Source organism: Eublepharis macularius, chromosome 17, assembly GCF_028583425.1.
Source record: "Eublepharis macularius isolate TG4126 chromosome 17, MPM_Emac_v1.0, whole genome shotgun sequence".
Taxonomy (NCBI): Eukaryota; Metazoa; Chordata; class Lepidosauria; order Squamata; family Eublepharidae; genus Eublepharis; species Eublepharis macularius.
In genome coordinates, this window is record NC_072806.1 from 34173743 (window position 1) to 34189928 (window position 16186).

General features: G+C 43.7%; 1 protein-coding gene across 4 annotated transcripts in view; it reads right to left on the bottom strand.

Annotated features, from left to right (window-relative positions):
* BCAS3 (BCAS3 microtubule associated cell migration factor) overlaps nt 1-16186 on the bottom strand; it is a 745665-nt gene that overhangs the window by 452956 nt on the left and 276523 nt on the right. For all 4 annotated transcript variants that reach the window (XM_055001162.1, XM_055001161.1, XM_055001160.1 and 1 more), the window contains one exon: nt 9140-9404. In XM_055001162.1, coding sequence (XP_054857137.1) covers nt 9140-9404 — 265 coding nt within the window. The remainder of the gene's footprint in view (nt 1-9139; nt 9405-16186) is intronic.

The following is a 16186-nucleotide window of genomic DNA, read 5'->3' on the forward strand; positions in this document are numbered from 1 at the left end:
TAAGAACATAAGAACATAAACAAAGCCATGTTGGATCAGGCCAGTGGCCCATCCAGGCCAACATTCTGTCACACACAGTGGCTAGAAATCCAGTGCCATCTAAAGGACTGTCAGTGAGGCCAGGACACCAGAAGCCCTCCCACTGCCTTCCTTCCAGCACCAAGACAACAGAGCACCACCTCCCCACAAAGAGAATACCATCTATCTCCTGTGGCTAATAGCCACTGATGGACCTCTGCTCCATATATTTGTCCAGTCCCCTCTTGAAGCTGGCAATGCTTGTAGCTGCCACCACCTCCTGTGGCAACGAATTCCATGTGTTTATCACCCTTTGTGTAAAGTAGTATTTTCTTCTATCTGTTCTAACCCGACTGCTCAATAATTTCATAGAGTGCCCACGAGTTCTTGTATTGTGAGAAAGGGAGAAAAACACATCTTTCTCTACCTTCTCTAACCCGTGCATTATCTTGTAAACCTCTATCATGTCTCCCCTCAGTCGTCTTTTCTCCAGGCTAAAGAGCCCCAAGCGCCTCAATCTTTCCTCATAGGGAAAGTGTTCCAACCCTTTAATCATTTTAGTTGCCCTTCTCTGTACTTTTTCCAGTGCTATGATATCTTTTTTAAGGTGTGGCGACCAGAACTGTACACAGTACTCCAAATGAGGCCTCACCATCGATTTATACAGAGGCATTATGATACCGGCTGATTTGTTTTCAATCCCTTTCCTAATAACCCCTAGCATAGCATTAGCTTTTTTTATGGCAGTCGCACACTGTGCTGACGTTTTTAGTGAGTTATCTATCATGACTCCAAGATCTCTCTCTTGGTCAGTCTCCGCCAGTTCAGACCCCATCAACTTGTATTTATATTTTGGATTTTTGGTTCCAATGTGCATTACTTTGCACTTGGCTACATTGAACCTCATTTGCCACATGGATGCCCACTCTTCTAGCCTCGACAGATCCCTTTGGAGTGCCTCACAATCCTCTCTGGCTTTCACCACCCTGAACAATTTCATGTCATCTGCAAATTTAGCCACTTCACTGCTTAATCCCAATTCCAAATCATTAATAAACAAGTTAAAAAGCATTGGACCCAATACCGACCCCTGTGGCACCCCACTGCTCACCACCCTCCACTGTGAGAAGTGCCCGTTTATACTCACTCTCTGTTTCCTATTAATTAGCCAGTTTTCGATCCACAAGAGGACTTGGCCCTTTATCCCATAGCTACTGAGCTTACTTAGGAGCCTCCTAACTGCATCACTTCTTACCCGATATGCTTTCAATATATTTTAAAAACTTGTTTTAGAGCTTCTCTGGCAGCTGAATTATGCTGCATTCTGTCATGTGGTTAGAGTGTCAGATTAGGATGTGGGAGGCCTGGGTTCAAATCCTTACTGCCATGGAAGCTTGTTGGGTGACTCTCTCAGACACATCTACCTTATAGGGTTGTTGTTGCGAAGATAAAACAGAGGAAAGTACAACAGTGTTGGGTCATAATTAGGGAGAAAAACAGGGTATAATTATTTAAATAAACACATATTTTAAAATACTGCATTTCTGTGGCATCATGGAATATATCCAGGAAACCAGAATTGGAATCAGAAAAGTAATCATGGTGCATCAAAACCCATGCTCTGATCACAGCCAGGTTAGATTACTGCAACACGTTTTACTTGGGAGCACCTCTGAAGACTGTTCAGAAGTTCCAATCAGTCCAAAACACAGCATCCAGGTTGCTGTTGGGACCAGAGAAAATAGCAAACTATCTGTTTCTGGGCACATACCCTGAACAGGTCCGGACCAGGACCCTTGAAGAACGGCCTCTTCCCATGTTATCCTGCTTGCTTCATCTTAATGCAGTAAATACTGTATTGCTACACTGGCCACCACTTGCAGCGCGATCCTGTACAGAGTTACTCCAGTCTAAGCCCATTTACTTCAGTGGGTTTAGACTGGAGTAACTCTGCATAGGATTGCACTGTTAATCCACTTTCTCTTCAAACAGATGTGGCTGTTAATGCCATTTACTGGCCTGATGAGCCGCACATGTGTCTTCAACATTCCATGGAGGCGCATATGGGCAAAGGCCCAGTATGTTTCTTCCCACTCAAAGGGTGTGTACATGTCTGCGTGCGTGCGCATGCAATTACACTAGGCCTCCCTGTGAAACACCACATCACATACTGTGAGCATGGAGTGTGTGTGTGTGTGGGGGGGAACACCACAGGAAGAACATCACAGGCCAGGAAAGCATGTCAACTGCCCCACTGGAGTGATAAAACAGCTTTTTCACCACTTGCTAAAATTAATTCTGCTTTTGGAAAACTTCCAGGATTTTCCAGGAACCCAGGCTACAGAATATCTCTCGTAGACTTGCAGTAAACAAAAGTCTCTCCTGAAATTTTTAATACACTATGATTCTTGGGTGGCAAACACTTGTTGCATTTTATAACATACCTCGCTCTCAAAAAATTTAAACTACACCAAACTCTTAAACTTCACTGTGAACTAGCAGGATTGTGAGAGACGACTGCCAAGACACAACTTCCACACCATTCAACATTTCACAGATGAAAACAAGGACGTTTCAATATACTTGTAGTGCCATATTCACAGGCCCCGATGATACAGTACAAAAAAATGCCTGACCAGTTGACCTCCATCTCCTCCCCCCCCCACCCCGAATCATGTAGGTTACATGCAAAATGCGTGAGGTGACTTCATTCTGATGATGCCGTATCAGGCAGATGCTCCCCACCCCCTGCCGGCCTTTACTAAGCATAAGCAAAGAGATGTGCAGGCCTATGAAGCCCACACAGCTCCTCATAAAGTGCGGTCTGGGCACCGCCTGGGTCCCCATTACTACATATTGCTAAAGATCAAAAGGATGTATAGAGGAAGAGCGGTGAACTCTCCTACCTCCTCACTGCTGTCAGTATTTTTCTCCCAGCAGCTCAGCTAGGAAACTGGAAGTGAGCTGGGCTCGGCAGAAAAGTACCTGAAGTAACAGAGGGAGGCAAGTTCCCCTCTTCCCTACAACTCTATCCTTTGGGGCTTCTGACCATGCAGATCCCACAATTCCAGGCACAGACTTTTCATTGGCCAAAATGGGCCTCTTTTATAAGTGCCGAAGCTGGCAGGGTCCAAACTGGGCCGTTTCCACACGGCTTACCTCTTTTCGTAATGTCCTGGTAGATCGCGCAAAAAACGTGGAAGATCGCGTTTCCTCGCGCAAGATTTGCGTGACATCACATGACAAATCTCGCACGAGGAAATGCGATCTTCCGCGTTTTTTGCGCGATCTACCGGGACATTACGAAGAGAGGTAAGCCGTGTGGAAACGGCCCTGTTTTTTCTTATTTGGCCTATAAAGTTTACAGAAATGTGTATGAATGGGAGCAAGCAGGATCTGTACCATTAAATGGCACAATTGCTGGTATGTGGAAGTGAAGAGCCCTCTGAGCTTTGAAAAAAAAAATCAGATACCCCCCCCCCCCAAGAATCCCTCAACAAATCCGGCTTGTTTGCTTTTGAAAATCTGTTCTATAACTTGACCTCCATCCATGGTTTCCTCTAATTTAGAAAAACAAATCACAGCCCAGCCCTGAAATTTCTGATCATGATCATAAAAAACAAAACTTCTCAAATGCATCATGAGTATCAAACAGTACATCTCTCTCTCTCTCTCTTTTTAAAAAAAGCTTCAAAATGTGTTTGGAAAACCTATAAAGGCGACAACTTACTGTAATTTCCCGTGACAAAAAACAGACACCAATGGATGAAAGCTGCAGACGCTGATTGCTCCTTCCTGTTCCCTACGTGATGTCAGTAGTTAAAAATGATTGGATGTGTTATAATAATGGTTTACAGCAATCTGGTGTCTGTTCTAGGCATGTCACACTTGACTGCCATATTGTAATGCAAGGAGTAAGCTACATTACATCTCGGAAGAAACGGGGCAGGGGAGGGGAGTGTTAGAGGTCTTCCAGCCACCTTTACAAAGACAGGGAGCAGACAGCAAAAGGCTAGTTAGATGTGACTAGCAACTAAACCCTCAATATAAACTTTTAAGAGTCAATTTTAAGAGTCAAACAGCTGCCCACCAAGAAGGCTGACTTTGGCTTGGGACTGTGATCCTATTTTCGACACTCATTTATCAGAATTAGAAGTTGAAAGCAGCTCAATTACGACTCAATGTGGGAAAAGTGAATCAATGTGGTGTAGTGGTTAGACTGCCAACTGAGACTGGAAAGATTCAAGTTCAAGTTTCTAGGAGATCGTGGGCCAATCCCTCTGTCTCGGTCTAATCTGCCTGACTGTCTGGAACAAAATTAGAATCCAATATCACCTTAGAGACCGACAAAAAAATTTTAAAATGGGTAGCCACCCGGCAACTAACTGTCCTGAGCTCCCTTGGGAGAAAGGAGGGATAGAAATATGACAGACCAAGAGAAGAGCATGCATGGAGTGATCTGACAGAAAATGGGTATGGAATCTAGCCAAGATATTCAGCTTTCACATTGTAAAAAAGTAAGTCCCTACAGCTTCTGGGTGCAAATATATGCTTGAAAACAGCATCTGATGAAATCTCTGATGTCAAAGAAATGGCTGAATGAAGCATTAGTGGGAATGAAGGTTTGGTGCCCACATCCGGCTTGATCCATGCCACAACTACCATGCCCAGGTGACAGCATGCAGCTAGTCAGGATTTCAGCACGATAAGCAAAATGCATTAAACAATGCAAATTTACTCCTGTAGTGCAGGTCACAAATTCAGTTTTGCTTGGCAAAGAATCAGGATTGTCTGAGCACTGCTTTTTAACTTTTTTCTTCTACTGCAAAGTATACATACTGGTGAACATCAGTATACCATGGCCAAATCCACACAGCTCAAGTTTGCCACTATTTTCCCGCCGTTTATGCGCTTCTCAGAGGGCTGTTCACATACTCTTACCTCAATCCCGTCATTCTATCGTATCTGTTGCGCTGTGCCTCAGACCAGGTTGTCACGCTTTCAAACGCTTCTCTTGCGCAGTTCTCACCATGGATGTGAAGAAATAGTAGCGGTTCCCAAAGAGACCGCCCCCTCTTAACCACCCCCACTTCCTTGTTTCTTGCCTTTCTGGAACACCGTTCCTCTTTGTCAAGCAATTCTTATGGTCCCAACTCTGTCCAAGGCATGCCCGCACCCCCGTCCTGTTTTTTTCTTAAAGGGGGCATTCCTAGAGCTATTGCGCAATCCTATTCATGAAGATCACCCACAAGCAGTTTGGGAAGTGGTGTTCTAAAAAGCCCGTGGAGACATTGGGGGGGGGGGCGCATTTTTTTTTACAGTAAATAATGTTTCACTGCCAAAGGAGAGCCTAGGTAATTTCTGATAAGCGGAGTGTGCGTGCAAAGGTTGACTTTCTGTTTTTTTTTTAAATATTAAAATTATCAGTATAGTGAAAAATCGCTATCCTATAATTATAGTCGAGCAGTAACATTAACTAATTGCAGGCATCAATGGGGGTGTGGCCATCATTACAATTGAGCAGAAAATTGATATACCGAAAATCTAGCATTAATTTTTTTTAAAAAAGGCTACGTGATGTCGTCATCGGCGACGGCGAATCTAAACCCGCCCCATATTGTGCAATTCTCACAGGGGTGTGAACAGAGTATAGCGCGATGCTGGCACAGTAAAAGAGGGGATGTGAATACAGACTGGGACATTGCAGGATACAATCCACCACAATTACTGCATATGAAAAGCGGAAGGTAGGGAAGTGTGGATTTGGCCAAAGACACTGAGGTAGGCTACGTACAGCAGTAATTGTCAACTATTGCCTTGCAACACTCCAGTTATCACAAGAGGTGTTGTGAAATTCTCAAAGAGTTCCCAAAACCAAGTTAATACGTGCAGCACTACACTGGGGCGGGGCGTTAATTTTCAAAACTGTAAATGTATTTGTTTAGATCCTAACAATCCTTTCTGCTGTACCTACTAACCCCTGGGAACTGAATTTTGGGAAGGAAAGCAGTGGGAAATTTCTGTTCCGCTAACTGAATTTTAAGTTAAGCTGGCATCTGCAATTGCTACAAAAACATTAGTCCTCCTATTCAAATTTAATGTGTTGTTAACAACATTTTATTTTGTTTATACAACATATAATTTCAGGTTTTTAAATTCATGGGGGGGGGGGTTGCAAAATCAAACAACAACAGGTTATTTGGAGCACCAGATCAGAAATGCATTTAAAAGAGGTTCACAGCGCCAAGAGTGTGCTTTGAGCTCTCTTTATAGCTTTTGTGATGCAGTGTCTGATGTAAATTCAACACTACAGCCACTGGGTGTTCTGCTGCTCCCACCTGCTCCTGCTGTTTCCTGCTCCTCCCACTTCTTCTGCTGGGAGCCCTGCGGCCATTTGACAAAATGGGCCTATCTATCTCAGGTGCTTGTTGCTAGCTGTGGCCAGTTCAGAAGGAAAGAGGTAGCAGCAGGACTGATTAGTGAGCAGCAAAAGACAAGAGTCCTGCAGTCAGTTATCTATTTGTGCTGCTTCCTGGGAATAAAAGCATCCTGCAGCCCAACCAGAAATGGAAGTGGCCCCAACAAGGAGGAGGTGGTGGCAACCACTGAGTGGTCAGTAGAAGCACCACTGGACTCATTCATTGGCTAAAATCCCATGCATGTTCCAAAGTGAGGCAGCAGCACCTTCATAGCAACACATGCAGGGCTTTTTTTCAGCTGGAAAGTGGTGGAATGGAGTTCCGGAACCTCTTGAAAATGGTCACATGGCTGGTGGCCCCGCCCCCTGATCTTTGGGCAGAGGAGAGTTTAGATTCCCCTCCATGCCACTCCAGCAGCACGGAGGGCAATCCAAACTCCTCTCTGCCTGGAGATCAGGGGGCGGGGCCACCAGCCATGTGACCATTTTCTCCGAGGGCAACCCACTGAGTTCCACCACCTCTTTTCCCAGAAAAACAGCCCTGAACACATGCATCTTCGGAATACCCCTCTCTGCACACAGCTATAGTTACTTCTCTGAGGGAGTCACTGTAGCAGACCAAGGAATTCCATTTGGTCCCAAAGCAACAGCTCATCAACCAGTGAAAACAAAACAACAATCGTAATCCCAACTTTGCCTCTGAGCAAATCTTGCCTGACTTCATGATTCCTCATAAAACAGTAAATTATTTTTTCTTCAGGACCGCCAGATGTGCTCTCCAGCTCCCCTTGACCAACCAACAACGTAACTGTCAGTTAACTACTTCTAAATGCAGACCAGACTGCTGACCTTAGGAGGCTCACAAAATAAAACCTGATATTTCAATGTCGAAAGCTTCTTTTTCATTTAAAAGGTAATGGCGAGCACTGAAATGCACACAGTTTATTTAAGCAGGTTGCTAAAGCCATAAACCCACCTGGGAAGTCTCTCCATTAAATGAAAGGGAGCCGTACAAGAGCAGGGGGGATGTATCATCCAGACAGCCACCAGCACAGGGAGAAGAGTGCCCAGCAGCACACTGGCGTGCTGAAGACCGGGCCTTGAACCTGCAGGAAGTCCTGCACTTGGCATCGGGGAAAAGGGCATGTTGGACAAGATGCTGCATCCCCCCATGCATCTCTGTCCCAGGACCAGAGGCACCGGAAAGGAAGTGCCTTTACTTAGAAGCCACCTTTCTGTTCCTTACTCGCGCCCACATAAAGAATCCAAGGCATCTCGCAATAAAATCAGAAATAAAACAGATAATGACAACTTAAAACCAGACCATCAATAAGCATCCCACATAACACAACATGTTACTAGAAGGACCTCCTAAAAAAATAACTGACAGGCCTTCCTCAAGACCTAACCTTTGTTGGCAAGCCATTCTACGGAACTGGGGCTGCTGCTGAAAAAGTCCCAGGAGAAGACTGAGAGCCAAGCTACAGGTGACACCTGATACAGGTTGGACACTTGTCAGCTTCCCTCAAGTTTTGATGGGAAATGTAGGCATCCTGGTCTTGCAGCTGCAATGGAGAGCCAAGCTGTAAAACCAGGATGCCTACATTTCCCATCAAAACTTGAGGGAAGCTGACAAGTGTCCAACCTGTGTCAGGCGTCACTTGTAGCTTGGCTCTGAGACCACGAAGGGAGACAGCATAATTAGCATATGCAGATCAGGAGTGTGGTTGGTGCAGTGGTTTATATTGGGAGAGAAGGTCTCTCTCAGTTGCCAAAGGGATTTACAGGTAAGAACCACCTGCTTGAAGTGAGTCTGGAAACAGACAGGTAATCAATTCAGCTGTGCAGTGATACTGCATCTCTGCCAAGAGACCACTTCATCTCTACTCCAGTGACGTTTTCACACATCGTTAACATCGTGCAACACTCACAAAACAGTGACACCTTCATGACGCGATTTCTGACGTCACCCCGTCATGATTCCATTTTCGTGGCACGATGACATCAAAATTTCACCATGAAGACATGCGCGTTCCATGAGTGTTGCACAACGTTAACGACATGTGAAAATGGCCCAGCTCTTCTAAAATGACAGGAGAAAGATCCAACAGCTTTCAGAAAAAGATGTTAGGATTTCTAGCTTTCTGGGGGCATGATGGTAGAAACTGGAGAACTACAGATCCCAGTATTCTTTGTGGTGGGGGAAGCAATTAAACACAGCAGCCGCCACTCACAACAGCACCGGAATGCTCTGAGGGTCAGTGGAGGGAAGACTTTTGCCAGCGTTCTCTCCCTCTCCCCTCACGTCCCCCAGCTGCGTAGCACTGATGAAATGGAGATGCTTGGACTCACTAGCAGAACTTTTTCTTGTTGTTTCTAAAAAGTAACCGTTTTTGTTTTAAACTGTTTTTATAAACTTGTAACTCACCTTAGACATTACAATTTGGAGGGTGTGTGTTATAAACGCTTCGAATAAATAAATGGGAACCAGTTTGGACTGGCAAGACAAATGCATGGTTTTTCAACAACATGAACAAAAAAACCATGCGGTTCTAAAGTTATGCCTACATGAGCTCTTCTCAAGAACAGCAGGAGAGGAAAGGAGATAAAGATTTCTTTTTGGGACCCACTGCCACAGACGGCAAGCTCTTCCTGTTACACAGAACTTCAAAAAAAAAAACAACCCAAACCCCTAGTATTTACCGTGAAGAGGGGAACCAGATGGGCTGCTTGACAGCCCTGGGACGGGACTGCAACGGCCACCCTGCTTGGATGTCAGCTCCTGTTCGATCTCTTCCAGTCCAGCACTCTTCTGAAAGCGGCTCATGCGGTTCACCACCCGCGGCGACATGTGTGTGCGGACACAGGGCTGCCCTCCATACGGGTTGATGGGGAAGACGTGGGATGTGCCCCGGAGAGTGCTGACCACCACCCAGCGGCAGTCATGGCTGAAGGAAATGTCTTGTACCTGGAGAAGTCAATGAGGAGGGGAAAGAAGTCGTGGTTAACAGCTCTGTCAGGAATAAGAAATCAGCTTCAGCGTATCAAAAGGTCTTCTCATAGCTCTTCTCATAGCTAACCTGACAGCCTCGTGCCCGTAAGCGGGGAAGTGGAACTGAACCACCCACAAACAAGGCTGCAGTTTCTGAATACAGGGTCGTCGTGGTGCGGAATCCCTGCATAAGCCCAAATAAGTTGGTTTGCATTTTAAAAATAAGCAATAGATCATCTCCCCGCTCAATGGCTCGACTTGGCATGCTCAGTTCACCTGGAGAAAATGGCTACTTTGGGGGGTGGACTCTATGGAATTATGCCATGCCAAGGCCTTTTCCCTCCCCAAACCCCACTTTCTCCAGGTTTCATCCCACAGATCTCCAGGAATTTCCCAATTTGGAGCTGGCAACCATAGGAAGTGGGGCCATTCAACCATTGTGTTTGATGGAAAGAGCAGACAAAGCCTGCTTGATATCTTAAGAGCTAAAAGGGTAAGCTGGACAAGATCCCAGTTACTGGGAGTGGGGGGGGGCCCTTCGGTGCCACGAATACCTTCTTGCCCCTCCCCATGATTAGCAACACCAGGATAAAGTATGGAATGTCAAGATAATTGATTTAAAAAGATGAGCAGGCTCCAAAGTGAATCACAAGTTAGGATCCCAACTCCAGGGTCAAAAGTTTGATTTCCCTGTTAATGCTAATCTGGGAACTTTGCTGGGAATTCTCCATAAAACAGCTGAATGCCTTGAACACTGTGCTGAACATTTTCTTGCTTTGTCAAGGGCCCAGCTCAATAAAGCAAAAGTGCTATGCAAAAAAAAAAAAAAAAAAAAGCTACAAAAAACCACAGGAGCCTGTTGTAATTTTTTAATTGAATTTGGTCCTGTAAGTCTTTTGTTTTTGTTCTTGCTTTTACAGCACGCAAGTTACATATTGGTTGCTTGCTCATTTTTCATTCTAGGGAAAAGATGAAAAATGAGTTAAATAATCGCCAGCAAAAATTACTGACTTGTGCCAAAGTTTTTGGATGTGGTCTACATTTAAGATTTAAAGAGAGGCCCTTCAGGAGGTGGAATTCGGAGCTTTTCCTCTGAATTCATGTGCGTATAATTTGGAGCCAAGGGTCGGAATATAAAGCCTGATCCTTCCTAGGTGCCTACCCTGTGGAACTGTTGGAAAATTCAAAACCCAATCATAAAAGAGCAGAGGGCCCAATCATTTAGGCGGTTAAGTGGCTGGCAAGTCTAATCTGTATGACAGGAGGCACATTTCCATAGTCCTTTGAGCCGCTGCAGACCTCAGCAAAGCTTAAATGCAACGCATTTCCTATTACACTGGGCAAGACAGGTTATTGACCAAGTTCGTAATCAGGCGCCTCCGTACATATCAGCGCTGCCTAGAAGCCTTGAAACATGTTCTGAATGCCATTTCCGAGCATTTCAAAGAATTCAATTTCCCCAGGATCCACAGTTCGTCTCAGGAAGGTCAAGTCTGCCCTGCTGCTCTGCCACGTAACTACCCTGTCTTACCCCACCTCCAACCCCCCCCCCCAAAAAAAGAAAAAGCAAAGGGTGGTGGGGATTACTGAGTAGATCATTGTTCTCTATGAGATGGAAGGCCAACATCCACAGTGCTTCGTAAGCATCCGTATTTATAATGAGTACTGAGTCAGCTGCAAAGATTAGGGAGTTCTACGCATGACACAGAAGTAAAAGTTGATATGTGTGGATCAGAAGATGACACATGGGTGACATGCCAGGCTTTGGCATTAAGCTTTAACATTAGTCTGTGAGGTGCTATCAACTAAGAGCCAGTTTGGTGTCGTGGTTAAGAGCAGCAGGACTCTAATCTGGAGAGCCAGGTTTGATTCCCCACTCCTCCACTTGAAGCCAGCTGGGTGATCTTGGGTCACTCACGGCTCTCTCAGAGCTCTCTCAGCCCCACCTGCCTCGCAAGGTGATTGTTGTGGGGATAATAATAACATACTTTGTAAACCACTCTGAGAGGGAGTTTAGTTGTCCTGAAGGGCAGTATATAAATCAAATATTATTACGTTGCTATTATTATTATGTTGACTGATGGAAGATGTTTTCCTCAACCCCCTCTTATTATAAAGAAAAACGGGTTTTCATAAATTTATAAATGGGTCACAAATTCAATATTACTCTGACCTGGATGGCCCAGCCTAATCTCATCTTGTCAGATCTCAGATGCTAAGTAGGGTCAGCCCTGGTTAGTCACTTCGATTGGAGACCACTAAGGAAGACAAGGGTTGCTAAGCAGAGGCAGGCAATGTCTGGATGGCCCAAACTAGTCTGATCTCTTCAGATCTTGGAAGCTAAGCCCAGTCAGCACTGTTTAGTACTTGGATTTTTCTGAGGCTAGAAATCTTTTAATTGTTCCTTTGCTCTAAAATGTAGATCATATGGAGACATCGCCTCTTTTATTAGATAACAATGGACCCATCACTCTTCAGCTGCAAAATTTGATGCACTTGTGATACACACACACAATTTTAATCCGGGTTACTTTTAAGAGAAAAGCTTTTTTCAGTCGAACCTTAAACACAATCAATTTAAATTTTAAAAATCCATTCTAGACATTAAGGGATGGACATACCTATTCTGTGAACTTCTACTGATTTCATATCAGTACAGTAGTCATAATTTTTTCAAAGAATCTCAGAGGCTACGGGTTGGATCTGCTTGAAAATTCACAGGAGTTGGCAAAGTGTATCCATGCCTACCCCTTCCCCAAACAGCCTGCAAAGTGCTACTGGGAGAGGAAGTGATTTTTGCCTCACTGCCCTGCCCCTCCTCACTTGTGGGCACTGCTTGTCACAGAGGCTGATCTGAACACGTGGGTCCCTGGGGGTGGCAGTATCTTGGACGGTCGTGTATTTCCTTCACTTGACGCTCCAAAAGGATTTTCAGAGCAAACAGTGGGCTGTTTGGGGAAAGCAGAGAAAGATCCACTCTGCCAACTCCTGCAAAATTTGCCATTGGATCTTACCCTGTAAAGTTCACCTGATAGTGCTGAGAATGCTTACTTACAGACCCATACCGTTTTAGACAATACAGAATTATGATTCCTAAGATACAGGCAAGACACTCATTCAAAAAGTTCAGTCATTGCAAAAGTGCACAAGCTAAGCCCATTGAGAGCAACAGGACTGTGGCTCCAGGCACTGACCCCAAACATTCATACCTACAAACTTCTGCAGTGACTTTCAACACAACGCCCGTGAACACAAGAAGTTGCCTTCTACAGAATCAGACCACTGGTCTCTTTTCTACTCTGACTGGCAGCTGCTCTCCGGGAAACTGGGAGAGACTTAATGCTCCAATCAGTCCTGATGTACAGCTGGGACAGAATTACCCACCACCACCAGAGTCCAGCAGGAAGGAGGCAAAACTAAAGCTGAAACTCAATTCCACAGAGAAACAGTAGGCAGCTTCCCCAGTGGGTGGGTTTCGCAGAAGTTTTTAAATGGTTTAATTTTTCTTCCTCTCCTATAGCCCACTAGCAATTGTCTTGCAACAAACAGCAACGGACTGACTGAGTTGAGGACTCAGACAAAGGCTTCTGCTTTCAAACTCAACAGAGATGCTGCCAATCAAAGTTGACAGTAATGGGAGAGAGCCCTCCATTGGTCTGACTCTTCATAAAGAAGCCCTTTGAATCTTTTGACCAGCTCAGTTTTCTGCAGTAGCTTTCTCATCAAAGCTGAGAGTCCCTTATATAATCACCTCTTATAGGGGTCTCAGAGCTAAAGCAAGGGAAGGATTTAGTTCTTTTCAAAGTTAGTTTTTACACAACACTGATGGAAATCACATTCCTCCTCTTTTAAGAGTATGCAAGGCATCTTCAAGTAGCACAGGTTCAAGTGATTTAACCAAAGAAAACTCCTCAAAAGCAATGGCTGAATGAAAATATGTTTTTTAAACAAAGATAAACCTGACCCAGGTGAATGGAGTTTCAATGCAGTAAATGAAAACACAGGAGGGAGGGGATTAGCTTTCATTACATTATTAAATGGCACAAGCTTAAGTCAAATTCAGCAAAGGTTTCGACAAGACGGGCTTTCACAATACCAGAGGTGCTCCTGTTGAGATAAGGCCACAATCAAATCTTAAACAAAGTATTCCTGAAACGTATTTCAAAATATTCCAGACAAAAGCAGTAAAGATTCATTGAGTTGTAAGTCTCTGTGTCTGAAGCCTTCAAAAGAAAAATGGATTTAAAGACCCACGTGACTCACAATAAAATGTTGGCCTGAAAGAGCATCACTCACCACATTACTTCATCGACAAGACGCTGAGAACTCCACCCTCTCCCACCCCACTGCTACAAATTCAGCAGCCCACCTGCCGTTTTCAATTTGACTGGCACAGCAAAAGGAGACACTGACTGTATTGCTAAGCAGGCTGTCAAAAAACCTGAAACAGCACTCAGACATTGTAAGAAACAGCGCTTTGCTTAAACCACAGTTTACACAACAAGTTCAATTCAGTCTACCAGATGCAACTAACAAATGCCAGTTTGTGCATAAACTCCGGAGTCATCCGCTTCTTTCCTTCTCTTTGCATCCTCACAAGGAGAACAAATTCCCTATATTGCTGTCTCTGCAGCCAAGCAGCCACAAGGTACAGGTTGTAAATGCAGATCTCATTAACAAAACAATAATTAGTACAAATAGCAGTTTACAAACTAGCTTAAAAACCCAGTTTGTGGAACTGTCTGCATTCACAGAGAGCAACTAATAGGTTTGATCAAAAACAGTTTGTAAACCATTATTTATTGCAATGTCTGAATGCAGTCAGAGAGTCTCGGCCCTGTTTGGCAACTCTTGTACGAGTAATAGAATGGTTTTGCCAGCGCCTAATCTTCCAGACTGTTCCACAAAATGCTTTGAATTTATCATTGCTCAAAATGGTATTGTGTGTGTTACAGGCCATCAAGTCACCTTCAATCTATGGCGATCCTATGAATGAAAGACCTCCAAAACATCCTATCACTAACAGACTTGCTCAGATCTTGCAAACTAGAGGACATTGCTTCTTTTATTGACTCTAGCCATCTCGCATTGGGTCTTCCTCTTTTCCAACTACCTTCCACTTTTCCTAGTATTATTGACTTTTCCAGAGAATCTTGTCTTCTCATGATGTGACCAAAGTATGATAGCATCATTTTAGCTTCTAGGGAGAATTCAGGCTTGATTTGATTGAGAATCCACTTATTGGTCTTTTTGGCCGTCCATGGTATCCACAAAACTCTCCTCCAGCACCACATTTCAAATGAATCAATTTTCTTCCTGTCAGCTTTCTTCACTGTCCAACTTTCACATCCATACATAGTAATGGGAATACCATAATTTGGATTATCTTGATCTTGGTCCCCAGAGAGACATCTTGATATTTTAAGGATCTTTCCTAGTTTTCCTCATGGCTGCTCTTCCAAGTCTCAATCTTTTTTTGATTTCTTGGTTGCAATCCCGCTTTTGGTTGATGATTGAGCCAAGGAATAGAAAATCTTGAACAACTTCAATTTCCTCATGGAAATTGTTAACTTTAAAATTGTGTAATTCCTCAGTAGTCATTATTTTTGTCTTCTGGATGTTCAGTTGTAATCTTGCTTTGGTGCTTTCTTCTTTAACCTTCACCAGTAGTTGTTTCAAGTCTTCACTATTTTCTGCCAGTAACGTGGTATCCTCTGCATATCTCCAATTGTTAATGTTCCTTCCACCACCTTCTTCTAGATCTAATCCAGTTTGCCTTATGATATGCTCTTCATAGAGCTAATATACATTCTTGTCTGACACCCTTGCCAATTGGAAACCATTCTGTTTCCCCATATTCTGTCCTAACAGTAGCATCTTGTCCAGAGTACAAGTTGCGCATCAGAACAATCAGATGTTGTGGCACCCCCATTTCTTTTAACATTATCCATAGCTTTTCATGATCCACACGCTCAAAAGCTTTGCTGTAATTTATAAAACAGGCTGATTTTCTTCTGAAATTCTTTCGTATGTTCCATTAGCCATTGTAAATTTGTGATGTGATCTCTAGTGCCTCTTCCTTTTCTGAATCCAGTTTGAACATCTGGTATTTCTCATTCCACATATACTATTTCTCATTCCACATATATCTTTGCTGTAGAATTCTGAGCATCACTTTGCTTACATGGGAAATCAACACAATAGACCAATAGTTGCTGTACTCTTTGACATCCTTTTTTTGGAATTGGAATGTAGACTGAGCATTTCCAGTCTGTGGGCCATTGTTTTGTTTTCCATATTTGTTGACAGATTCTTGTTAAGATTTTGATGGGCTCAGTTTCTGTAGCTTGAAATAGCTCTATTGGTATTCTATCTACTCTAGGTGCTTTGTTTCTCCCAATTGCTTTGAGTGCAGCTTTTACTTCATTTTCTAAGCTTTCTGTTTTTTTCTCAAAAGATTCTTCTTCAAAGGTATCTGCCATCCTTCCCTATCTTCTGAACAGTTCTTCAGTGTATTGTTTCTATCTTTTCTTTATTTTGTTCTGATAAGATACAGTATTTCCGTGTTCATCTTTCAGCATTCTGAGCTATGGCTTCAATTTCCCTTTGATTTCTCGGATCTTGTGAAACAGATTTCTTGTACCTTTGTTGTTATCGTCTTCTATTTCTTTGCACTGGTTATTATAATAGATTTCTTTGTCTCTATGTGCAAGTTGCTGAAATGCTGCATTTAGAATTCTGACTCTATTCCTGTCACC